This window comes from Chaetodon trifascialis, chromosome 21 (genome assembly GCF_039877785.1).
Source record: "Chaetodon trifascialis isolate fChaTrf1 chromosome 21, fChaTrf1.hap1, whole genome shotgun sequence".
Classification (NCBI taxonomy): domain Eukaryota; kingdom Metazoa; phylum Chordata; class Actinopteri; order Chaetodontiformes; family Chaetodontidae; genus Chaetodon; species Chaetodon trifascialis.
The window spans coordinates 12,525,037-12,549,657 of NC_092076.1; the positions used below are offsets into that span (position 1 = coordinate 12,525,037).

General features: G+C 44.1%; 6 protein-coding genes across 9 annotated transcripts; 2 read left to right on the forward strand and 4 right to left on the reverse strand.

The window, feature by feature from the left end:
* Window positions 1-877: 877 nt before the first annotated feature.
* On the reverse strand, window positions 878-3,068 carry LOC139349825 (uncharacterized). The gene is made up of 6 exons (XM_070990823.1): window positions 2,970-3,068; window positions 2,703-2,852; window positions 2,197-2,290; window positions 1,863-2,022; window positions 1,486-1,638; window positions 878-1,149 (listed from the first exon to the last, which is right to left on the reverse strand). Exons 2-6 carry the CDS (start codon window positions 2,825-2,827, stop codon window positions 968-970), a joined length of 714 nt encoding a protein of 237 aa, XP_070846924.1. The 5' UTR covers window positions 2,828-2,852; window positions 2,970-3,068; the 3' UTR covers window positions 878-967.
* A 21-nt stretch (window positions 3,069-3,089) lies between these two features.
* On the forward strand, window positions 3,090-9,363 carry wdr24 (WD repeat domain 24). Of its 2 annotated transcripts, none has more exons than XM_070989842.1 (11): window positions 3,090-3,141; window positions 4,152-4,230; window positions 4,519-5,003; window positions 5,232-5,409; window positions 5,503-6,178; window positions 7,001-7,113; window positions 7,196-7,323; window positions 7,431-7,535; window positions 7,661-7,998; window positions 8,187-8,371; window positions 8,509-9,363. In XM_070989842.1, the coding sequence occupies exons 3-11, from the start codon at window positions 4,523-4,525 to the stop codon at window positions 8,675-8,677; spliced, it is 2,373 nt and encodes a 790-aa protein (XP_070845943.1). In that variant the 5' UTR covers window positions 3,090-3,141; window positions 4,152-4,230; window positions 4,519-4,522; the 3' UTR covers window positions 8,678-9,363. The 2 variants fall into 2 exon arrangements, with proteins under 2 accessions (XP_070845943.1, XP_070845944.1); XM_070989843.1 differs by having other exon boundaries at window positions 3,098-3,141; window positions 4,141-4,230.
* A 1,945-nt stretch (window positions 9,364-11,308) lies between these two features.
* anks3 (ankyrin repeat and sterile alpha motif domain containing 3) lies at window positions 11,309-16,520 on the reverse strand. 2 transcript variants are annotated; one of them, XM_070990811.1, is made up of 16 exons: window positions 16,465-16,520; window positions 15,837-16,052; window positions 15,540-15,738; window positions 15,099-15,220; window positions 14,937-15,018; window positions 14,687-14,804; window positions 14,438-14,587; window positions 13,772-13,897; window positions 13,528-13,643; window positions 13,261-13,425; window positions 13,013-13,137; window positions 12,779-12,920; window positions 12,410-12,683; window positions 12,260-12,331; window positions 12,077-12,168; window positions 11,309-11,974 (listed from the first exon to the last, which is right to left on the reverse strand). In XM_070990811.1, the coding sequence occupies exons 2-15, from the start codon at window positions 16,001-16,003 to the stop codon at window positions 12,086-12,088; spliced, it is 1,941 nt and encodes a 646-aa protein (XP_070846912.1). In that variant the 5' UTR covers window positions 16,004-16,052; window positions 16,465-16,520; the 3' UTR covers window positions 11,309-11,974; window positions 12,077-12,085. The 2 variants fall into 2 exon arrangements, with proteins under 2 accessions (XP_070846912.1, XP_070846911.1); XM_070990810.1 differs by lacking the exon at window positions 16,465-16,520 and having other exon boundaries at window positions 11,838-11,972; window positions 15,837-16,120.
* A 908-nt stretch (window positions 16,521-17,428) lies between these two features.
* Window positions 17,429-19,381, reverse strand: c21h8orf33 (chromosome 21 C8orf33 homolog). Its single transcript, XM_070990778.1, has 5 exons — window positions 19,165-19,381; window positions 18,465-18,922; window positions 18,293-18,383; window positions 17,963-18,109; window positions 17,429-17,883 (listed from the first exon to the last, which is right to left on the reverse strand). The coding sequence occupies exons 1-5, from the start codon at window positions 19,196-19,198 to the stop codon at window positions 17,675-17,677; spliced, it is 939 nt and encodes a 312-aa protein (XP_070846879.1). The 5' UTR covers window positions 19,199-19,381; the 3' UTR covers window positions 17,429-17,674.
* Window positions 19,382-20,635: 1,254 nt separating this feature from the next.
* Window positions 20,636-22,575, forward strand: h3f3d (H3 histone, family 3D). Its single transcript, XM_070990812.1, has 4 exons — window positions 20,636-20,699; window positions 21,479-21,621; window positions 21,842-21,995; window positions 22,105-22,575. Exons 2-4 carry the CDS (start codon window positions 21,494-21,496, stop codon window positions 22,231-22,233), a joined length of 411 nt encoding a protein of 136 aa, XP_070846913.1. The 5' UTR covers window positions 20,636-20,699; window positions 21,479-21,493; the 3' UTR covers window positions 22,234-22,575.
* Window positions 22,576-22,899: 324 nt separating this feature from the next.
* On the reverse strand, window positions 22,900-24,570 carry uqcc4 (ubiquinol-cytochrome c reductase complex assembly factor 4). Of its 2 annotated transcripts, none has more exons than XM_070990817.1 (2): window positions 24,368-24,570; window positions 22,900-23,446 (listed from the first exon to the last, which is right to left on the reverse strand). In XM_070990817.1, the coding sequence occupies exons 1-2, from the start codon at window positions 24,457-24,459 to the stop codon at window positions 23,128-23,130; spliced, it is 411 nt and encodes a 136-aa protein (XP_070846918.1). In that variant the 5' UTR covers window positions 24,460-24,570; the 3' UTR covers window positions 22,900-23,127. The 2 variants fall into 2 exon arrangements, with proteins under 2 accessions (XP_070846918.1, XP_070846917.1); XM_070990816.1 differs by having other exon boundaries at window positions 22,911-23,449.
* Between the last annotated feature and the right edge of the window lie 51 nt (window positions 24,571-24,621).

Genomic DNA, 24,621 nt, shown 5'->3' on the forward strand with positions numbered 1-24,621 from the left:
CTACCCGAGCCACACAAGGTCATGCAAATATCACAGGTGGTTGAGAATAAAGAAAAAAAAGTCACATCTGTGCTGCTGTGGTAGTTTTTCCTGAGCTGCTTACTTGTATCGATTAAACGGTGCCAAGCTTACGAGGTTCAATCTCTCAGACCAGAAAAGAGGTTGTGCCAACACAGCGTTTACAAAAAGAAAAAGCAGAAGAAGCTATTTTTCTCTCGGTCATGAGGAAACTAAAGGAAAACTAAATTTACAAATGAATAATTTATATCAAAGTCCTCATTAATTATTTCACAATCTATTGTACTTTTTAAATGTTCTGAATGGAACCATTTTATATTGTATATATATGAATATATTTTGTTTTATTTTGTACTGTTCATTGTACTTTGCTTTAATTTAGAAACAATATAAATAAAGAACAATACTGTGGCAAAATGCTGTTTGTTTGTTTGTTTGTTTGTTTGTTTGTGTTTAAGCACAGAATCATCGGCTGCAGCGTCTTTTGGTCAGTCGCTGGTTTTTCATTGACGTCAGCTTCTCAAATGTAAATCAGGTTATTTTTAGTCCTCTGAATGCTTTTGGATCATTGATCAGATAAAAATCTTGGGTTCTGAGTACTGATTGCTGATGTTTTACAGGCCATGCTATTATAATCAGATCGATTGATCATGAAAGTGAATGTCAGTTGCAGGCCTGATCCTCATCGTCACTGTATTTAGGATCTGGGTGCAGAAAGCTGTATGACTGAAATACATCAACTGTAGCATTAGATCATACTTAGTTTCACATATAATGAAAAATGTGGTCGAAGGCTTTTACACATTTGTAAACCTCAACCCCCAACTTCTCTAGAAAAAAAAAACTCACTACACAAGTTGATATAAAGGCTTTATTATTTTAGAAAAAACAAAAAAATGACCAACTTTAACCTTATTTAATTAAAAAAAATACTGTGCAACAGTCATTTTTATCTTGTTTTGAGCTTCTTTGCTGGTCTCTGCTCGGTGTCGGCATCAGACCGCTTCTCTGCCGCACCGCTGGCCTTCACATCGACATCCTTTAGAAGCGGGAGCTGCTGCTGTTCGGCTGTGGTCATCGCCCACAAACACAGCTCCAGCCTGTGGGGCGTCCAGTCCCGCTGGGGACCCGCTGAGGACAAGAGGGGAAGCCAGTCTTTAGAATCAAAGCTGATTAATGTGTGAGCGATGAAAAGAAAAAGACCTTCATAATGTCAAAGTGAAAATGGGTTTCTCCGAAGTGATCTAAATTAATTAGAGGTAGAAAATGTAAAATACATAAAAGGGTTCTTTATTACTGATGAGGGTAATAAAACTGACATTCAATCCCTTTGAGTCAGTTTTGTAAAACAATAAAATGTCAGATCTTAGAGTATATTGACAATGCAGAATACACATTTATCTACAGTGCTGTAATACTGAAGTGGAGCACTTCAAATGTGCCCTCGTGCCCCTGTCATCACCTCACCTTTGTTAAGTTTTTCAGTCTTCTCGACCATTTTGCCCAGGAAGAGAGCATAGTGCTTGGCTGTGTACTGGATGGGCTTTAGTCCTGGTACACTCTCCATGGCTTCATCAGACATGAACGCAGTCTGATCTGGAGCTCCTGCAGCCAACACAGCTGGAGCAAAACGGAGAGTTAGCCCAAAGCCAAGCTGAAGGCAGCCATGAAGTGAATACTAACTATTTAAACATAGAGCAGGAGGTCCCAGCACCTCCGTCCACCAGTGTAAGGAGTTACTGAGAAGGCAATCGCTATGTGCTTTAAGAGGATCACAGAGACGTTTTATCAGTATGAATTCTTAAGCTTTGATCTATTTGCCTATACGCCGGCGCGGCGCTAACCTGAGGCGGTGGCTGGGCCGACTCCTTTCAGGGAGCTGAGCTCTGCGATCGCTGCCTGCACATCAGGCAGGAGAGTGAAGGCCTTTCTGGAACATTTCTCCACAGTGTCCGCGCTGTTTGAAGCCACCAGCTGCTGCAGCCTCGGCCTGAACTTCCCTCTCTGCAGAAAAGCACACGGGGCCACTCAAGGACACAGCTGATGCACAGAGTCAGTGAATCTTCATAGTTATACTTTAAGTTAAGATGTTAACTGGAGCAGTGTGACAGCATCTTTTGTATGGGCGTGTTAAAGGTCCTTGGGGCGATCAAGAGTCAGTGTCTAGATGCTACTTACAGTGAGCTTCCACTCCATCAGTTTCACCAGCTCGGACAGAGTGACGTGTTTGTCAGGTCGACTTGAAATGAGTGTGGGCAGCTCCTCTTGGTACCTGACCACAAGCAGCTTAGGATCAGTTACCTTTAAGATGTCTCAACTCAATTCATGTAACACATTTCATACAATAGGTGTAACCATGTATCTACTTTTTTATATCTACAAGTGATTAAATCATCATCGACCAAGCTGGATTGTGAAGATGAAGAAACTCTCTCCAATGATGAAGGCACTGCGATACAGCTGAAAGGCCCATAAAAAGCAAGTAAGAGGAGCTTGAGTTGGGATTGGTTCGTGAAACTGACATTTTCAAGGCCAAGAATGAACTTTATTTCGAGGAAAACCTATTCTATAACATCCTGGAAGCCAGCAGATTAAACATATTCACTACACAGTGTCTGGACTCTCCCTTATCTGTGAAAGCGAGTGTGATGTTATAACTGTCATCACGAGGAAAAAGGATTTACCACTTGTCCAGATTCAGCAGCTTTCCAGGTTTCTTGCCTTTGGTCTTGCCTTCCACTGCATCCCAGTATTTCTCATACACACTCCTCCATGTGGCTGGGTCCTCACAGGCAAACAGGCTACTCATGGCAGCAGAGAGCTCTCACCATCACCTAACAACACAGACCAAACGGAGCTTTTGTTCAACAGGAACTGAATACTGCACTGTGCCACTAAACGTGTATTATTTTCACACTGCATCGCTTTAACACAACAAATACCGCGCTCACCTTCGACTTAAGATCAGCTAAAACCAGACAGATAGTAGATAAACTCCAATAAACTACTGCATTAATTGTAGTCCTGTGACGATACTTCCGGTAGAACATGCGAAATTCCCGCGAGATGGTAGAGCTAAATACTACTTCCGGTACCGCAAGAAGTGAACAACAGTTTCTGAAGGTTTGTCCCCTGAAATACTTTCTTATTGACTTTTCGTTGACACTGTTACCCGATAAGAAGCGATATTAAAATATTCCTGTAATTGTTTTACATACTTGTAAAACTTGTGTTGTGCACGTTTCGTCTTTGTAAAAGTGCTCGCTAGCTCAGTTAGCCAGCTAGCATTAGCGTCACATTCCAGTCATGTTTATGGTACAGAGAGTGTAGCTTACTGTAGCCCACACAGCAGCAGACAGGTGAACCCCGTGATGGAGCTAACAGATACACTTAGCTCCAATTTAACCCTGATTTGGAGTAAGACAAAACATCATGAAAGCACGAAATCGAGGTTGTAACGTTAATAAGGTAAGATAATGGATAGTGCGGTTGGTAGTCTATTTTAATAGTGTGACTTGGCTGACAAGTCTCTCTTTCATCGCCTCTAAATATCTTCACGTGAGCACAAGGAGCTATGAATCAATCATTAGCACGAGGTAGGAGGTGTTTAACAAAAGAAACAAGACTGAGGAGACAGAGTTAAACAAACAACGGACATATCAAAGTATTTAAAACAACATAATGTGCTGAAAAATGTAAGACTGTCAGCCATCACATACTACTGTGTGACTACTCTGAAAACAAGAGGATACGTCTCAAGGGGTTGATCCAGATGTAATAAATGTGACTCTGTGCACTTAAATATTTCCTCCTGTGTGTTGTTACAGTTAGATCTCTATACTATACTATCCAGTAAACACAAAGATCAGTTTGGCATCTTTTTATATACTTCCACTTATGCTGAAAGGAATCCCTCAGATAATGTGTGTGTCAAAGTTTCAGCTTTCATTTCAAGCCTGTGCAGTGTCAGACAGTCAGTGTCAGATTCCAAGTCTGCGTGACAAAAGCTTACATGGCAGAATATTTTCCATTAAGTTTTTGACTTAGTTTCTGAAAGTCGTCATACTTCTGTCCTAACTACAAACTAAGATAGTATCGTGTCGTGTCTCGCTCACATGCCAGTCTCTCAACAGCAAGTTGGCTCTGATGGGAGCGCATGAAGAGGACTGTGTCCTGCTGCAGACGTTGACAAGGCCGGTTGTTCTTCACCAAGTAAGTACTGCAGCCGTTTAATTCTCTAAGTATTGATCTAGATAATTACTCTGTGCATTGGTTTTGACATTTGTTACACACTGGCACCTCTCCTGCCCCCCTACTTCAAGTGCTGTATAAATCTAACATCTTATTTTGCTTGAGTGCCACCTTCTGGTGGATTGATGAACTGCCTTAAAATCATTTTACATTGTGCTCTGTTGCCTTTTGTAGCTGTGTTGTAAAGGTGATGCATCTTCTCACTTTTAATGTTCCTGAGCTCAAGTAAAATCGCTGTTTATCTGCCAGGAACATGGAGAAGATGTCACGGGTTACCACAGCCCTCAGCAGCAGCGCCGTCAGTGGCCGAACTATGTTCTGCCACTTGGACGCTCCGGCCAACGCCATCAGCGTGTGCCGTGATGCCACGCAGGTGGTGGTGGCCGGCCGCAACATCTTCAAGATCTATGCACTGGAGGAGGAGCAGTTCGTGGAGAAGCTGAATCTGCGCGTTGGTCGCAAACCCTCCCTCAACTTCAGCTGTGCGGATGTCATGTGGCACCAGATGGAGGAGAACCTGCTGGCCACGGCTGCCACCAATGGGGCGGTGGTCACCTGGAACCTGGGAAAACCGTCCCGTAATAAGCAGGACCAGCTGTTTACTGAGCACAAACGCACTGTCAACAAGGTGTGCTTCCACCCCACAGAGGTTTACATGCTATTGAGCGGCTCACAGGATGGATTCATGAAGTGTTTCGACCTGCGCAAGAAGGAGTCTGTCAGCACTTTCTCAGGTAGAGCATTATGTGATGAGCATAATCCATTTCCTACAAGTGAAATACAAGTTCTGAGTGTTTTGCATCACTTAAACTGTTTGAATACATGCTTTCACACCATTCGTTTACACTGTCTTTGGGGATTTTATGTAGATTCAACATTAAGTCACTAATGTGTTGGAGCAGAAGTCTGTTTTTACAGAATTCAGGATTTAGGAAACAAACTGTATCTGTGGTGTCTTCTAGGTCAGTCGGAGAGTGTAAGAGACGTCCAGTTCAGCATGAAGGATTATTTTACTTTTGCTGCGTCCTTTGAGAATGGCAACGTCCAGCTGTGGGACATCAGGCGACCGGACCGCTACGAGCGAATGTTCACGGCCCACACTGGGCCTGTGTTCTGCTGCGACTGGCATCCTGATGACAGGTGAAAGACAGGACTTTGTGACGCAAAGCAACTGAGAAATTGAAGGTTTTCCTTTCTTCTGCTAATAGCTTTCTCCTTTTATTTCTGTTTTAGGGGATGGCTGGCCACTGGTGGCAGGGACAAGATGGTTAAAGTGTGGGACATGACCACTAACCGGGCCAAGGAGATCTACTGTGTCCAGACGATCGCCTCGGTGGCACGCGTCAAGTGGCGGCCTGAGAGGAAGTTTCATTTAGCCACCTGCTCCATGATGGTGGATCACAACATCTATGTGTGGGATGTGCGCAGACCGTTCATTCCATTCGCCACCTTTGAGGAACACAAGGATGTGACCACTGGTATTGTGTGGCGCCACCAGCATGACCCTCATTTCCTACTCTCTGGCTCCAAGGACAGCACCCTCTACCAACACATGTTCAAGGACGCCACTCGACCCGTGGACAAGGCCAACCCCGAGGGTCTATGCTTCGGACTGTTCGGTGACTTGGCCTTCGCGGCCAAGGAGAGCCTGATCAGCAGTGACAGAAATGACAGAAAGCCTTATCCTGGAGGCGACCGCCGCTACCCCATCTTTTTCTTCAAAAAGCCCGACCCGACAGAACAGTTTGCCCATGTGTCCAGCGCCCTTAGCGTCTTTGAGACAGACTTGGACAGCAGCCGCATGGACTGGTTTGTTAAGACAGCACAACTCTACCTCCTCAGCGGGAAGCCGTTCGCTGAGCTTTGTGATCACAATGCCAAGGTGGCCCAGGAGCTCAAAAGACCTCAGGTCACTGTCAGACAGACCTCTACAAATCTCTGCTCAGTGCTGTCTTTGTCTTTTCTTGTTTTTTTCTTTCCTAAATAATCCAGCTTCCTCTTTCTCCCCTTTATTTATTCATGGGAGTTTGAGGAACAGCTTGATAACATTCACACCAGGGAGCTGCCCAGTACAACCACAGCCTGATCTCCCAGCGACTGAGCAGCTCCACTGGAGCACCTCAGTGTTGGTAATGAGCAAGATGCAAATGTTTCGCTACCCCGACCCAGATGAATCATACTGGTCCGGGGGATTGGACCATCAGTCACAAGCTCGCTTCTTCAGCCACCACCACCCACATGGTTGATGTTGGCAGTTTAACTGTGACCTTGACACACTCTGATAGACATATTACAGCACCACAAGGACACGTACTTATTACTTTCTTGGAAATGTAATTAACTGCCATGGGCTGCAATTACCATTTATTTACATGATGAATTAAGCTATCAGTTACTTTCTTGATTAATAAGTACAAAACCTTAAGATAATGAGTGCTATCATACAGAAAATCAGGAAATATTCACATTTGAGGAGGAGGGAACAAATGTGCTTCTGTCATTTTATAGTAAAAAATGACTGAAATGATCAATTATCTTACAAAATTTTTACTAGAAATGTAACATCATGTAAGATCTGCAACTTTAATCTGATACTGAAATTGTAGCTGTGCTGCTTCAGGAAAAAGTAATGTGATTACAGTAACCCATCACTTTCTAGCATTACATTACTTCCTGTAGAAATGTGTTGTGAAGTAATTATGTTGGACTGTCTTTTTCTTTTAACACAAAGGTTTCCACAACATGGACCATGTTGAGAATCATGTTCTCTGACCCAGCAAACCTCACTACACCCGGTCCAAACCACAACCTCAGTAAACTGGGCACCTTGCCTTTAATGAACAGGTAAATGTGCTTTTTAGTGTGCCAGCACACACACCATCAACGCCACAATACCCGCTAACGCTGATGCACATAATGCTTTCAGTTTCAACATGAAGGAAATGGGCTCGGGGATGGGCTCAGAGAGCAGACTGGAGCGCAGTAAAGGTGAGAGCAGGCAGGACAACATCCACCTGGAGCCTGGGAACTCGCACATCAGCAATAATAATGAAGGTGAGAGCGGCCATTAAAAGTCTCAGAAGCCAATCCGGCTGTCTGTATGTTCTTTGCATGATATTTAAGACTTGTATAAAAAGGCCATTCGTCCAATTTCCCTGTAGAAAATGAGGAGACAGAAGGCAGTGACGGGCAGGCTGAGAATATGTTTGGTGATGCAGAGTTAGATGACGACGACCTCTACTCAGTGGAGCACGACAACCAAACAGGTCAGTCGCAGCCTCGTCTCCATGGGAATTAAAGACATGCTTACCTCAGTAACTGCTATTTATAATTGCCTCTGCGCTCAGCGCTCCTTTGTCTTACATTATCTCTGCTCCTGTTGTCATAACAGAAGAGCAGGAGTACGCACTGCCCCAGGAGGCTTTCCAGCTGCGCCACGAGATCATGGACAACCCGTCCGCACCCGAGCATCTTCAGCAGGACAAGGCCGACTCCCCACACGTCAGCGGCAACGAGGCGGAAGTCACTTGTCTGACCCCCATCGAGTCCTTCTCGCTCATCTCCATTTCCCAGCCGCTGTTCAGCCCACGTCTTCCTGCCAGCTTCTTCTGTCCCATTGTGCGGGAGATGCTGAGCTACTACGCCGAGCAGGGCGACGTGCAGATGGCCGTGTCGGTGCTGATCGTGCTGGGGGACCGGATCCGTAAAGAGATCGACGACCTCACCCAGGTCAGACAGGAAGTAAAATCTAATAAATAAAGCAAAGTTTGGGGATTCTTTTGGCCTTATGTTTGACTGTAAGTGGTTATTAGCTCACCTGTCCTCTACTAAAACACCCAAGCCCTAAAAGTCAGTGACGACACCACAGTTTGGCAGACCAGAAAGGAAACCCTGAACGAGCTGTGTTTCCGTTTCAGGAGCACTGGTACATGTCCTACATAGACCTGCTGCAGCGATTCGAGTTGTGGAACGTGTCCAATGAGGTCATCAAGTTGAGCACGTGCAGCGCCATCACCTGCCTGAACCAGGCGTCTACAACCCTGCACATCAACTGCAGCAACTGCAAGCGGCCAATGAGCAACAAGGGCTGGATTTGTGACAGGTACGAACGCCACGCCGCCACCACGTTTCTCCGCTGGCTCCCTGCTGTTGGCATGTTGTTGTTTTAAGTGCAGCCTCTTCAGGACATGAATATTCATCTCATTCTGACATGAACCCACCTCTGTGCCTCTCCTCTAGGTGCCACCAGTGTGCCAGTGTGTGCGCGGTGTGCCATCATGTGGTGAAGGGACTGTTTGTGTGGTGTCAAGGCTGCAGCCACGGTGGACATCTGGAGCACATTATGAACTGGCTCAAGAGCAGCGCCCACTGCCCCGCTGGCTGTGGTCACCTGTGTGAGTACACCTGAGCTCATCACCGCCACCGTCACACAGCTGGTGCTCTGTGGGAGTGGGAATCGGTCTTCACACCGGCCTGGATCACACTCACACTCGCATACCGAAGACAAATGAGATATCAAAGCGAGATCAGTCGAAGGTCAGAGAGGTGTGTATGTGCTCTCCTGGACAGCCATTCAAGAGCAAACACAATCATATGCACAGGCGTATTTGTATTTGAACTGGTGAATTTGTATATAAGCAGATGTTCTGATAGAGAATATAACAATATTTTTGTGAATTGACACTTGCTGCATTTTACATTGTTTTTAAACCCTCAGTACAATCCTGAAGGCTGTACAGGAACAATTGCCTGCTCGTCTCAAGTGGATTGTTAATGTTTGTACATAATACTTATTTTGAAGGACTGTAGATAATGATGAATTAATTTATATGAGAAACGGCTCTATTCAAGCAATACATATTGACACTTGAAGTTGTTCTGGACCAGTGAAGTCTGTTTTGTCAACGACGTTCAACAGAGAATAGCTTAGCTTCCGTTCAGTGTTACGCGGCTTTTCTGGTGAATCAAAGTCTTGAACTTGCACTGAGCTTCATATTGATGTCACAATACCAGAGTTTCAGACTGCAGTGCCAGCATTTCAAAATCAGACTCGATACCTCTTTCAATACAAAAAGACAAAAGTCCTTGGCGCACAAAATGTGTCATTCTGAACTTTTTTTAACACGTGCACACAGTGCTGGTACAGACGAGCAGCTAGCTCGAGCTCACTTCCTGAATGATTGACAGGCCGCTCGCTCGCTGCTCTGACTCATGTGATGCTGCCTGTTTGTGCCTCTTGTGTGGTGGGTTTGTTTCATCTGTTCAGCCTCAGGTAGAAAATTTGAAACCTGTTCATTATTATTATTATTATTATTATTATTATTATTATTATTTATAGCTCCTGTACTTTTGATACCATCAAGTGGATAAGTAACGGGGTTCATGCTTTTTTAAATGTGGTATCGACAACCTCTCGTCATCAACTGCATGTATTCAAACCTGGCAGCTGCCCAGCACGTCCAGCCCTCCACTGTCTGCTGAGCCATTCCAGTGGAGCAGTCAGGACAAAGAGTTGCTTCAGGGCACCTTAGTGAGAGGAGAGAACACGGCGTATTCGTTTTTCTCCCAACGGCACTTCACTCTCACGGGCCCAGAAATCCCAACTGGCAACCCGCCAATGTCTCTAGCCTCCAGTCAGAGTAAAAGTTATTTGCTTAGCGTGGTTTGTGTAGCTCACTGCTGGTGAGATGCACAACAGATAAGTGTAGAAGCCAACAGAGACAACTTCTGTCCAGATAAACCTCAACAGAGCAGCTCTGTCTTGGCGCAAATATGACTGTTACTAAGAATCCCTGTTACATCGCAGCACCGTGTCGCCTGATGGCAACTGGTTGGAGGATTTTACAGCCGAGTTGTCACTTTCTCTGGCAGACCGTCATGACATGATTTAATTATCACTGAGAGGTGGAGAATATTTTGTCAGTCCAGTCTCTCAACACTGATTGTGTTTGTTTGGGGACATTCTGTTTGCCATCTGGTGTGTAAATCAGCCGCGGAGGATCACTCAGTGATCGTCCTCCGACCTTTGACCCATTCTGGCACACAAATCATACCACTGGTGCAGTAATCGTCATCTCCAGTAGTTTTCCTGACAGTTCAATCATGAGGGCAGAGCTGTGATGTACGAGTGCGGAGCCTGTGCTCATTTAAAGAGCTGCGGGCCTGAAGCTGGTGTACGTGGATCAGCTGCTAAACCAACATCTGTATGGCACCGAGGTTGTTACTGAGCAGCAACTCTCATCACATGGAGGACATCCCAACAGTCAGGAGGAGGGGAATCTCTGACAGCTGCCCTGTAGAGCAACAAATATAGTATTGACCCCATCGATACAGTCAGACTAATCAGAGCCACCTGATTAGATCAAACATCTGGACAGACCCCCCCACATTGATCCAGGAGTGAAGATCAATGTATTTCACTCTCCTGCTCAAGTCTAAAGAGCTCCATAAATCCTGTTAAAGTTTTATTTCATCAAGACTGAAGTGTGAAATATCAGTGATGCACAGGTCTACACTGTGGCCTGAAGTTTGTACAAGGTTGTTGTTGTTTTAGTTTTTCAATTTCTGCTTTTTGCCTTCTGAATTCATCTCAGCACCACAAATTGGCACGAAGTGACAGATAGCTCAGATAGACCTCTGAGGATTGACAACAGAATAAAACATAGAAAAATTTTAGTGAAACAGCTCCTTTTACTGTTATTTATTGTTATTTTGTCTTTTTGTTTTGTTTCTTTGTTTTTGTTTTTTTTGTCCCCCGTTTACTGTTTGCATGCTTTTCACCTCTCTGCTAATATAAATATTCAACTGCAGGACTTAGAATAAATTTGCAGATATTTTCTTCAAGCTGTCATGAAATTAGTGTTCTTGTTGCATAATTATGTTCATAGATGAATATATGAAGCAGAATTATTATTAAGGCTAAAAAGCCACACGGTGAATCCACTGATCGGTAACCAATCACTCCACTGATCCACTGAGTGAAATCTGAAACTGTTTGAAAAAGAAAAAAACAAAACAAAACTTAATTCTGATTTTTTTTAATCTCTTTATTCATAATTCTGCACCTACACGTGTAAATGTCTACAGCATTACAGTAAAACGGCTTGAAAAGATCTTCCCTGGTGATGAGTAACTGACAGGTTTCACACATGTCTCTGGTCTTATAAAATGCATTCAGCAGGACATTTTCAAACACGTGACAGCGTACAAATACCAGAATTCATTCAGACAAAGCAGAACTACTTATTTCAACTTGGACTACTTGGATGAAACGTACCTCTTCGGCTGGTGACCATAATTTAAGCCACATTTCATAAAGGAAGAGCGTACAGTTTGTAAGAAACGTTTCACAGTATCACAGCCTCTGATCCGCCATCAGTCCCTCCTCCTCCTCCTCCTCCTCCTCTCTGTGCATTCGTACAACCCAACTACAGGAGTCCAGTCAACACCAGCACAAGCGTGTGGGGGCCAGGTGCCCCTCCTGCCTGTTTGTCATTTCCCTGCAGTAGCTGCCGTTGCCCTTGGCCTTGTCCACATCTGGCGAGCTCCGGTCCACCAGCCAATCGCAGAGGAGCAGCAGGTCAGCTGCCTTGCTTCCCGAGCCGCTCTGCTCCAGCAGGGCCGGCCTCGTCTTTGGCCATCTTTCATGTCGGTGAGATTGTTCAGGGTGGTTCAGTCACCCTCCGTCAAATGATGTTAAAAGCCTCTTCAAAGACAAACAAAAGTTATTTTCTCTTGTCGCTCCGGCCGTAGAGCTCTTCCAGCACTTGTTGCGTCCCTCCAGTGTGAGTTTGTTGTAAGTACTCACCTGTAAAGGTTAAGGCCGTTCCCAGCTATCTGAGACTTTTTCGGGGGCGCTCAGTCGCCTCAGACTCTGAAGCATGGTTTGCAGGATCCCCGCTGTGATGGTGAAACAAGCAGGCAGCAGCGTTAGACTCCACTGATGATGACACAAAAACCACTTTCATCACTGAGCATGACACCATCTTACCCAGTTGTTCTTCATGGGAATCCATCTTCTTTATTAGCTCTACAACACTGGAGCATGTCAGGCCCTCGCCGGCTGCAAGCAGAGGTGAAATCACTTGTTTCTAATCACCAAATTAAAAGGTGTTATCCAGCACAGGACACCTCAACTCACCTTTAACACCAGCGTCACCCTCTGTTTTGTCTTCCACACCAGTGTGAGAGCTGCTGTTCCCATCGGTGGAGAAACAGGAGAGCAGTTCAGTGCAGTGGGCCCTGGACTCAGCCAGTGTGGAGCTCATTTCCTGAGCCATGCGGTGGTTCTCCACCAGCTCAGCGTGGACCCTCCTCCATGCCATCTTGTCCTCCATGAGACATCCCTCCATCACAGTGCGCAGCTCCTTCTCCTGAGACACTTGGCTCTGCAGGCTCTCCACCTCCTCACAGCGCTGCATAGGGAGAGAGTCAGACGAATGTGCGTCAGTCGAGAAAAGTCAGAGCTGTGAAATATTTTTAAGGAAGTGAGTTTTTCATCTGTGGGTACCTTGTGTAGCTGAATGGCCATCTCCTGCATCTCAGCCTCGAGCTGGTCAGCATAAGCCTGTTCCAGAGCATCGCTGGGCGGCCGTGCGCTGCTGTGCCACCTCGCGATGGCCGAGGTCATCTTACGCTTGGGTCCAAACAGCCTGGAGAGCAAGAACAGATTCAGCATTTCGCCCCATCGGAAAACAAACGCTGTGTGTGTGCTGGGTGGAAAGAGGAGCCTGGAGTGTCTTACGTGATCCCTATTTCTTTGAGATCATTTTCAGTCAGGGTGAGAAATATCCGCAGGTCAATGTCTTGCTCCTCAAGTAAAGGGAGATACTTCGAGAAGCCGATTTGTTCCAAGAACTCTGCCAGATCCTACAGAACAGAAGGTTTTAAGGCTGGTCAACAACCTGAGACAGTCCAGAGGAAACTGGAGTCTCACACACACACACCGGTCATAGTACTGACGCATCAGAAAGAAAGCAAACACAGACATGCCTTTGGACCAGTGTAGGAGGGTGGAAGACCGACATGTGATCGCATCCCACAGTTCACAGTGCCACTGGAGTGAGCTGCATCGTTGCTCCCGTGGCGACTCTTTCCTTTTGAGTGATGGCCCTTGTTGACTCTGCGAGAGCTGCTCTTTTTGCACTGGTCCGAGTCCTGATGGTGAGAGGGAGAGAGACACGCCGCGTCACTGCAACATCTCAATCAAATCTGCTGCTTGATGCCAAAGCAGAGGGACGTCTGTGCTCCTGCGTTCACCTCGTTACTCTCCACAGAACCCTCCCAGTTGAGCCCGATCACTTGAGGCAGGCCTTCGCTGCTGCTGCTGCTGCTCCTCATGGTGGGCATGTCATTGTCAAAGAATGGACTGTCATCTGTGGCGGTACCATATGAAATGAATTGCTCTGGACATGACTCAGCTTATAAACGATCATACCTGCTGCAGTATTTCCTGTGGTGCATTTCAGGTGTCACAAAACTCTGGTAATCGTGCGCTTCTCACCTCTGCTGCTGTTGCTCTGGCCGTCCAGCTCATTGATGGGTGAGGTCACGTCACGGTAGCAGATGCTTTCGCTCTGCTCGCCCGTATCACGGAACGTCATGTAGCCTGGCGGCACAGCAGGAGGCTCTGTGAGGAGACGAGCAGAGTGAACAAACAGCCTCCTGTCTCCTACGCACGACAGCAGTAATACGGACAGAATGAAGCTGTCATAACTGAAAATAAAATGTCCCATTTTGTGACCATTTCCGTGACAACATCTTTGCTCTGGACACAAAGCAGTCGAGGTCTCAATCAACCGAATATAATCAACAGAACATGATAATTCTCTAATTCTTTCTGACATATATTCAATTGAAAACAGTGCAAAGACAATGTGTCTAATGTTATCTCATCAGCTTCATTGATTTTTGTAAATATGTGTTATGATATAATATGAGCAACAAAAGACCGGGAAAGATGTGAAAATGCTACAAAAATACCTTTGGAACATTCCACAGGTAAACAGGCTCATTGGTGACAGGTCATAGTATCATGATTGGGTATAACAGGATCATGTTACACAGCATCTCGACTTTTCTGGAGTCAGGGTTGTACACCCTCTACACTCTTAATGTGTGACCCGGTGTGGATACAGGCTGTCAGGCTGGAAGTCTTATGTGATACTACCACACAGTTTGCTGGTGCCTCCTACTCGGAACTTGGCGATGGCCTGGGGCCCATCATGGATGCTTATGCCTTTAGCTCGGTTTCGAATCAGCCTTATCCTCGGCGGTGCACTGTCCGAGTCCTCGGAGGAGCTCAGGTCTTCGTAATGTCCTGACGAGTCAGAACACACACACACACGGAATTTTAAAAAAAAATCAGAAAAGCAAGAGAAGAAAGACTAATGAGAAGTTAAGCTGTTTCAACAAGCACCTGGTTTGATCCTCGGAGAACGTGAGTCAATAAGGCTGACAATCTTGGTGTAGCCGTACATCATGGCGAGGGCACGGGCGGTCTCTCCTTTAGCGTTGCGGTCATCGACTTTAACTTTCTGTAAATGATTAAGACAAAATATGTCATAAGGCGTTAACCCCTCTGTGTAACCCATCCCTTATTAACATGCACATTTCCTGGTGTCTCTGACTCTGAGTAGTAGACATCATATTTGTGGAAGTAACCTCACATGGTCAAGCAGGTTCTGAACAATGATTTCATGTCCAGAAGCAGCAGCTTCCATCAGGGGAGTGAAACCAGACCCTGGCTCCCTGCGGATGAAAGAAAAGGAAATGAAGAGTGTTGTGGAGTGGAGTGCTGCAGCAGTTTGGGGATGAATGAAGACGCTCACTTGACATTGGTGTCAGCGTTATTATCCAGCAGGAACTTGACCATCTGCTGGTGGCCCGTGCTCGTGCAGTGGAACAAAGCGGTCCAGCCTCGGGAATCCTTCAGCTCCAACTCAGCACCTTGCTTTTGGGGTTGAGAAACACGAGAATCCTTTCATACACCTTGTCAAGAAAATATCAAAGTGTTTTCTGCTTTTTGGTACAGTCAAAGCCAACATCTGGGTTTTTGAGAGAAGCCAGCAACAGCAACGTTCTGCACTGAAAAGACGTTTACGACATAGTTGTTTGCCTTTTATGAATGCAATGCTTTTCTGCAACAAACAGTAACTGCACGATTTAACTTAATCCACCTTGTCACTGTGAAGTGTGACACTGCTGCATGGTATCATATATCTGAACATGTTCTGCTTTAGCTGTTACTGTCTGACAGAGGCGTTTTGTACCTGAAGCAGGAAGTATGCAATACTTTCATTCCCACAGCTTGCTGCCAGCATCAAGGGGGTTAATCCTTTGGCAGTGGCAGCATTTACATCCACACCGGCCTCCAGCAGGAGATTTGCAATGTTATCATGGCCGATGTAGGATGCGTACATCAGTGGGGTCCATCCTCCCATGTTCTTGCCATCCAGGTCCACCTCACGTCTGAGAAGAAGACACAAGATCATAGTTATCAATCAACACAGTGTGCCACAAACGCTGAACACTGGTGATGCTTTCATGGTTATGATTTTGGCACCCACTTTTTGATGCACTCTGCCACCACGTCGTACTGGCCGATGGAGCAGGCGGTGTGGAGGTCCAGGGGGACATCCAGCTCCTCAGGTCGCACCAGAGTGTCGCCCAGCCACAGTGAGAGGCTGGCACCCAGCTGCTCTGATTCACTGGCTTCGTCACTTAGCTCAGACATCTTCTGTAGTCGCCCCTCCACAGGCCTGGGAACAAAGGCGGCCCTGAGACTGAGCACAGAGGTTAAAGATGGAGAGTTCAGGACTAGAAAGCGCTGCATTCACACTTTAAAGGCGCGTTGACCTGCCTGAATATCAGACAGCGACATTTGTTCTCAAAGTTGTGGAGTTTAGCGTGTGATAAACATACAAATAATACCAAATACTACTAGCTTTGGACTTGCATTCACTTTAAGGCTAGTGCTGCTTCATATATTTATTAGCTTTAACTCGAAAAGTTGCTTTTTTTAGCTAGCTCACAGTTAGCTTGGCTAGATAACGTCATGCCAGTATGAACTTTTCCCCACCACAGACTTATCATACAAAATATCAATAAAATTAAGTCTTCAAATTGTCAACTGACAAAAGAAAACCTGAACTAATATTTCAAGATGTAGCCGAATGTCAGCAGTTAAACACTTACAGCTAACAGGTAGCGAGGGTTTGTTTTCCCAGCGGTTGAAACTTTTTTTTTGTTTTGTGTGTCACACTCAATTGTGCTCGTGTTGAACCTTGCCCCGCCCTTTCCTGTTAGAGTGGTGCTGCTGTTTCTCACCAGGACACATATTGATATATTTAATAAAGTCTGGCCGCTGTTATCTTGAACTGTTGGAAAATATTTGCGTTTGTACGTATCAGGGTTTTTTTTTCTAGTTTTTAGGGTTTCATATCCTCGGGTTTGGTCCCATCAAAGGATACCCTTAAAAAGCAGATCAGGGATAAGAAATCAATTTATGTTTCAGATTTGTGATTTGCTCACCACTCCTGTCCACACCAAGATCCATAAAGAAAGGTCACAAGTAGTGACATGACTTAATTTTGAGGGGTCACAAGCCAAAAAGTTTGGGAACCAATCAGCCGTAATCATGGCAGTGTCCACTTGATTAGCTGATTTGATGTCTGAATGTCTCTCAGAGTGCAGAAGAGCAGCTGAACAGACAGCTGGGCTGGTGCATTGCGCAGCTGGAATTGGGGATGAGGTCCCAGAAGGGTACACTGAGCAGAGTATGATGTTTAACCTTAAACATCATTTGTTTATACCCTTTACTCTTTGCAATTCAGAAATTTTCCATTGAGAAATTGAGCCAGCCTTCAAAAAGGCAACTTTATTTTTACACACTTTGTGTGTATAATGTACATATACGTATATAATTGATTCTATGGATGGATGGATTCCTTTTTATTGTCTATTTGTTCTTTTTTCTATGTCTCCTTCTCTACTCTTGCTATTATTGTTAATTAAAGGACACAATTAACAAACTTTTAGAACCTTTTTGACCCCATCCCAAAAATACTGCTATACTGCACAAGACAAGCCTTTGGTAAAACTATCACAAATGATGCTTTACTGGAAGTTTCTAATTTACATATAAACAATATGATACAAATAAAAATACAAAATGCTTTATTTAGAAATATGGCACAAACAGTCAGCAGTTAAAGAGTTTGAGTATTTGAATATTTTGAACATGAGAAATGTCTTTGTTTTTGGATCATCAGCTCCAGTGCAGCCCCTTGTTTCATGTGCTTTTTGTTGTTTCTATCACAAAGAATATTCAGCACACAGCTCAGACCAGACTGTCCAGGCACAGTCCAGCATAACGTGTGATGGAACGTGTCCTCTGGGGTTCAAATCAGAGAAAATTGAAGCGAAACTGCTCCTTTGATGGAGTAAAAACAAAAGCTGGCGTCTCCTCCTGAGTCTGTGCTTTCGGCTCTGTTTCCTGGGCTTTGGGCTGCTGCGGGTTCTCCTCTGTGGCTCCCGTCTGGGATCTGACTTCGGCTCTGCGGTGGAAAACACTCTTCTTTGGAGAATGTGCCTTGACATGAGCTGATGTAGTTTCTGTTGGGAATGGAGAAATCTGTCAATTAACAGCCCTCCTGTGAGCAGCTTTCACTGTTCAAATCAACAAAACACTCACCGCTCTGAATGAGTTTGAACTGCTTGCTCTTCTCTTCTTCCATTTTTTTCCTGTAGTCTCCGGTCATGGCTCTCATCACCTGCCTCTTCTTGGCCAGAGGAGCTTTGGAGCTTCGTAGAGTCTTCAGGGCACGAGAGGCCTCCTCCTCTGCAGGGAGAAAATATTCGGTTTTGTTCACACTGGGCTTCACATGTGGACCTCAGAACATAGAAGTAATAATAATCATATCCCAAACATATTTTATATTCAAGTGTGTATTCACGGCATTAAACCCCTGAACAGGTGCGTGTAAAGTGTGTAAACAAATAATGTCGAAGGTTAACATCATACTCTGTTTTGGTGTACCCTTCTGGGACCTCATCCCCAATTCCAGCTGCTCGATGCACCAGTCCAGCTGTCTGATCAGCTGCTCTTCTGCACTCTGGAAGACATTCGGACATCAAATCAGCTGATTAAGTGGAAGCCGCCATGATTACTTTAAAGGAAAACATTTAACACTCACCAGCTCGGTGTCTTCATCTCTGTGACTCTCCTCAGCTGAACTTGGCTTCTGCTGTGGCTCGGTGCTATCTGTTTTTTTCTTTCCAGACTTCTTCTTCTTCTTCTTGGTTTTTGACTGCACTGGCGTTTCAGGCGGAGAGTTAACCTCCTGTGAAGGGGAAGGCTTTTCCTCTTGGATACCTGGAGAAGTAGAGTCTGGGGTCTCCATCGTCTCCATGTTTTCTACAGGTGTAACGGGAGGAATTTGAAAGTTGAAGGCAAAAGCCGAGCCCTGTCCTGTAAAGGATATCTGTCCTGCTGCTGGTTCGGTCCTGTCTGATGATGGAGATGTCTCCTCCTGAGACACTGCAGGACTGTCAGGGAAGAAATTAAATCTGAAGACGTTGTCACTGTGAGTCCTGAGGGGGGTCTTAACTCTGACATGGACAGGAGCAGAGCTGTTTGATCTGGGTTCTTTATCTGTTGAGTAAACATACAGAAAAAAACATCAGCACCACTGACTTATTGCATTCATTCATTAGAGCAGATACAGACAAATGTATAACACAGCAGAACCCAGTTCATTTCAGATCAATCAAACTGGGGGAGATTTTTAGACAAACTGCCCACTCAAACTTCAACTAGGAATCCACATTTTGTCCCCAAATGCGGCTTACAATAAACCAAACAGACTTCAGACTTATAAAGAAATCATAATGTACCGACAAACAGCGGCCGCTGCTCGGTCATGCTCATTCTTCCAGTGTTGCAGGTTTTCAGCTGAAAGGCGACACTCAGGCGGAAGTGATATACACGTACTCAGTGGAACACGTTTTAGTCGGGACTTTTTATTAATACTACTATTTTGTCTTTCCATGAAACGGAGGTGTTTTCAGACACTTACCCACGGTGTCACTTGAGAATCGGTCCGTCTGCAATGGTTTCCCCAATGCTACGCGAGTTCCGCTTGAAGGTGTTCTCGTGACCCAGTGGGTTGAGAGAGTGGATTGATTCACAAAGGACTTAAGAAAGAAAGAAAAAATAAATAAATAAAATACACAGAGCTGCAGACTGATCTGATATTTGTCCTTGATAAATAATAATAATAATAATAATAATAATAATAATAATAATAATAATAATAATAATAATAATAATAATAATAATAATAACGAAGAAAGGAGGAGGCAGAAAATGGGTAAATAATAAAGGTCTGGATTAACTTGCAATAAAGTTGCGCAATATGAAACAACAGCAGCGAACACAACAGACTAAATAAAGGCTGTAATCACTCACTGTATGATAATAAAGCTGGCTTGTTAGTAACAGGAAAGGGAAATTCCACAGACAATGAAACAAGCTGATTTCGTCACCAGGCTGTCTGTGGCTGGGTGCTCTCTGTGACAGCTTCCAGCTGAGCCCTCCTCTTTCAACATAGACACAAGGCTGTTTGTGTTTCACACTTGTTGCCTGATTCTTGAGCAGATCTCAGGTCTGCCGGGGCTGTTTCCTAAGTAGATGTACTGCTAAGAAAGACACTGAAACACCATATCAACACAATGATCCATCACAGTTGCTGAATTTGTTTGTGGTACTCAGGTCTTTTCCTGAACCATTTGTGGAAGTACAGAGATGCACAAGCTGTGTTAGGGATATAATGCTTGTGCACATTATAGGTTTAATGTTTGTGTTATGACAGGAACAGAGCTCTTTGTTATTTTCAAGATTACAGCCAAATGTTGTGATATAATTTGTTAACTTGATTTTGCAAAGTGTAAGAATTTCAGGCCTGTAGTAGAGTCACAGCTAGTTAAAGGCTAAAGTGAAGAGATAAATTCACATAGGACAGCTTTGTTCCCTTTCCTTCCATTTAGTTAAAAGAAATGGATATGGTCGGTGAGCACCGTATTGTAAGAGATCATTTGACACATTTTAAGGATGTAGAACCAAAGATTAACACCATAATTGTTCGGACCAAGAAGAAGCAATTCCAGTTTCATGACTGAATGTAAAAACTTGTCGAGATCACGTTTTGTCCCAATCTTTTTCAAATCCAGAAGCACCGATCCTCCTTTTTTCCTCCACTAATCACATTCTGTCAGGGACCATACTCTGGACCAATCCTGTAAACTCAGAGGCGGGACTTCAAGCGCCGCTCCTCTCAAACTATAAATACCACCTCCTGCGACCTCAGATAATATAGTCATACGACACGCAAGACGGAAACACAGTCTTCCCGGAAAAATAAACACAAAGGGTAACGTACGAGCGATTATTGTTAGTATTGTGTTTTTCTTTATTCGATGTTGGTAGTCATTAACGGTATGGTGTACTTTGATTTCCAAGTCGTTAAAAAACGTTAAAATACAGTTAGACCAGTGTCAATCGTCATCCAATTGACAACAAAACGGCGCGCGCTATAGCAAGTTGGCTAACTGTTAGCTCCCTTTGAGGGTCTCTGAACAAACTTTGCTCACCAAGAAATCCGTGATATTGTTATTGAACATACAATCAAGGTTTGATCCTCTCACACGGCTGTATACCAAATTGGCTTCGGTGCAACTATGTCTTAATGTAACGTTAAACCATTGTGGTGGCTAGCTGGCGCCATTTTGCAGCCGTCCATGCTAGCTTTAAATTTGCTTGCTAACGAGAGCAAAGAAACGTGTGTGTCCCCTGTAGCTTAATGGTGGCGGTGCTTTGTATAGGCTTGTTTATTAAATTTCAACCATTGGTGTGTCGACAGACGTACCTCGTCTGCATTTAAAGCAGCGTCCCACTGACAAATGATATTATATATAATAATATTTGCTTTATGTGTTTGTGGATTTATCGAAAGTGAAAATGTCAGAAAATGGTTTATATTCTTTAATGAGGACGCGGATCGTAGCTGACTGTCGGTGGTAAAGCTGCCACAGTGTATACTAAACTGAAGCTGTAAACCTGTTTATTAAAGAGATTACTGAGAGCCGCCCTTCATGAAATATAAGTCGTTTGTCTCATCTGTTTGTATTTTTGTTTATTTATTTTCTTTAGACTCGCAGGTAAAGTATGGCTCGTACCAAGCAGACCGCTCGTAAATCCACCGGAGGAAAGGCGCCGAGGAAGCAGCTGGCCACCAAAGCTGCCAGGAAAAGCGCGCCCTCCACCGGCGGAGTGAAGAAGCCCCATAGATACAGGTACAGACATACCTCCATTGTTTTTCCCAGGATCTAGCATGCCGATTTCTTACAATAAGTCTCAAGTTCCAGCTCTACATTTTTGATGTGTTCTTTCTTTCTTTCTTTCTTTCTTTCTTTCTTTCTTTCTTTCTTTCTTTCTTTCTTTCTTTCTTCTTGTAGCTGTGATTGAAATGCTCCAAAAAACCTGAACGTGTGTGGTTTGTCGTTGTCTTTGCAGGCCTGGTACTGTCGCTCTTCGTGAGATCCGTAGGTACCAGAAGTCCACCGAGCTGCTCATCAGGAAGCTGCCTTTCCAGCGTCTTGTCAGGGAAATTGCCCAGGATTTCAAGACGGATCTGCGTTTCCAGAGTGCGGCTATTGGCGCCCTGCAGGTGCGGCAGACAGTCTTTTCACACACACAATAAGGGGGTTGCTTGGTGTAACAAGTTATGTTTTTTCCATCTGGTTTGTTTAAAAATCATCTTTCTTCTCCCTGTGTAGGAAGCCAGTGAGGCATACTTGGTCGGATTGTTTGAGGACACCAACCTGTGCGCCATTCACGCAAAGAGGGTGACCATCATGCCCAAGGACATTCAGCTGGCCAGGCGAATCAGAGGAGAGCGCGCATAAATGATTTGGATTTTGTCTTTTTAGTGGGGGGGTGGGTGGGGCTGACTGGGGTTTGTTTTGTAAATCTTGAACTGTTACCAGCATGTGTGCCACCTAATTTGTCATCTGTAGTTTCAGGCATGTTTTTATTTTGTACCTAATTTGTCATTTCACTCTTGACTTCCTCTCCAACTGTCCTGTTGACTGTAGAGTAGAGCTTCACATCTGTACATCCTGAAAACAAAATATTCCACTGCCTTTCTCAGGTTTGCAATCTGTTTTAGTATCTGTATCTTTTAATCCTGTGTGTGCATGTCATAGGATTTCTTGTTGTGCTGTAAATAAACTTTCCGCTACCTCAAATTCTTGGCCTAATGTTTTTTTTTCCCCACAAATGTTTAACATCAGGATCGGAGTACATCACCACTATTTTCAGTAAATGTGAGTCATATAAAGGTAGCAGAGGCTGAGATGACCTGTAGCATAGTTAATATCCTCCTCCAGTGCAACCTCCCATAATCTTTCCCTGATAGATGACACAGGCAGCATCAGGGGTGATTTCCTCCACTTGACAAAATTGCCCATGAGTAGTAATCTTGATCATGGAAAACACATGCTGTAAGACATACTTCTGAGAAATGTAAGACAGTTAATATGTAAATTCCAACAATAGACTAAACCAAGTTCAATGGCTCAAATCAAGGCATTTTAATCCACATATTCAAACACCAACTTGAGGCAGTGTATGGTTTCCATTATTTGCTTAAAAAAAAATCCATGTTTCCATGAACTGGATGGCTTCACTGCACCTTCAGTGAAATCAGAGCAATGAGTTGGTGACAGCCAACACTACTACAGACATTTCATAATAAATACAGCCTGAATTATATACATTGAGTCCCAGATTTGTTAGTTTTATTTATTTTCCTCCTCCTCTTCATCTGGAAGAAAGCCTGGTAAATTCTTCAACAAATTTTCATTCAACTGTGCATCGATGTCCGTCTCCTCTCTCAGTACACACCACAGAAGAAGTCCGATGCCAACCAGGCTGATGGGGAGCACCTTCCACCAGGGCCGCTGATGCTGACTGCCCAAGGAGCGATCAACTTTCCAGACTTTGTGACTGGCTTTGCTGGTGGAGAATTTGATCGGCTCATTGTTCACCTCTTTATCGACATCTGTGGACTTAGCTGACCTCTGAGAGCTCAGAGGTAGTGACCGCACGCTGTTCAGTCTGCTGACAAAGAAGAATAAAAATCAGTTGAGACTGACTGACTGACTGACTGACTGACTGACTGGAAAGGAACTTTCCACATTTACTGAAATGTTGTACTTACATATGTAATAATTATGTGCTTGTACTTCAGTATTTGTATTTTAGGACTTGAATTTCCACATTTAGATTTCATGCACAAAACACACGTTTATTCAAATTCGACAAATTACCCACTTGCTCCTTACACAATCTAATAACCCAATAATAATCTCATTTAGCATTAACAGGCTGTTGCTGTTAATATTTCTGTACTTTCATTGATGCAAGATTTTAAATGTAGGACTACATTCTTTTCTTATGACTTTTGATTAAGTCCAGGAATTTAATAGTTATGGACTGATAAATCAACCAGCCCACCTGTGGACTTATGGTAGATATATGGGCCTCAAATATTTTTTGTACAATTATTCACCTAAATTTTAATTTCTACCCTTTATAGTTGACCAGGACGTGGACAGGACCATTATTTAACATGATCGAAGTTATAAATTTAAGACTTGAAAGAAGTTAAAACTCATGATGTAATATATCTGAAGTCACTGTCAGTACACCAACTCCACAATGTGTCATCTAATGACACATTAACTCTCACGAAAAACTCTGGTAACACTCTGCAAATAGAACTTTATATAACTGGATTTCAAAACTTATGAGTCTACTTGTGTCTACAGGGTCAGGATTGTAATACTGTGGAAAACACAGCTATTAAAAATATGCACTATGAGTGACATCATAGGTTAAAATTAATATTAGCTGACACAATCTGTGGGTTACAGATTTGGGTGTAACACATAATCCAGTTACAATCGTTGTCATATCACACCACTCTTGCAGATTGAGCATGGTTTCTGTTAGCTTGCCACAGATTTACACACTCACCTCTCGGTCGAAGATGCGTTGTGAATAAATACCCTTCGACTGAAAGCAGAGCGTGTCAGACCGGTGAAAACTCGTCCTACCGTTGTGGACATCTCGGACAACTGTTCATGTTAGGGTACACAACGTTAGGTCAAAGAAAAGTGTTTCTTCATTATCAAACGCACCTTGGCTAGGTCATGTAACACATCGTTGTGCAACCTTGAATTCCTCCCGATGTCTGTTGAACGCTGGTTCGGACCGTTCCACTAAAATGT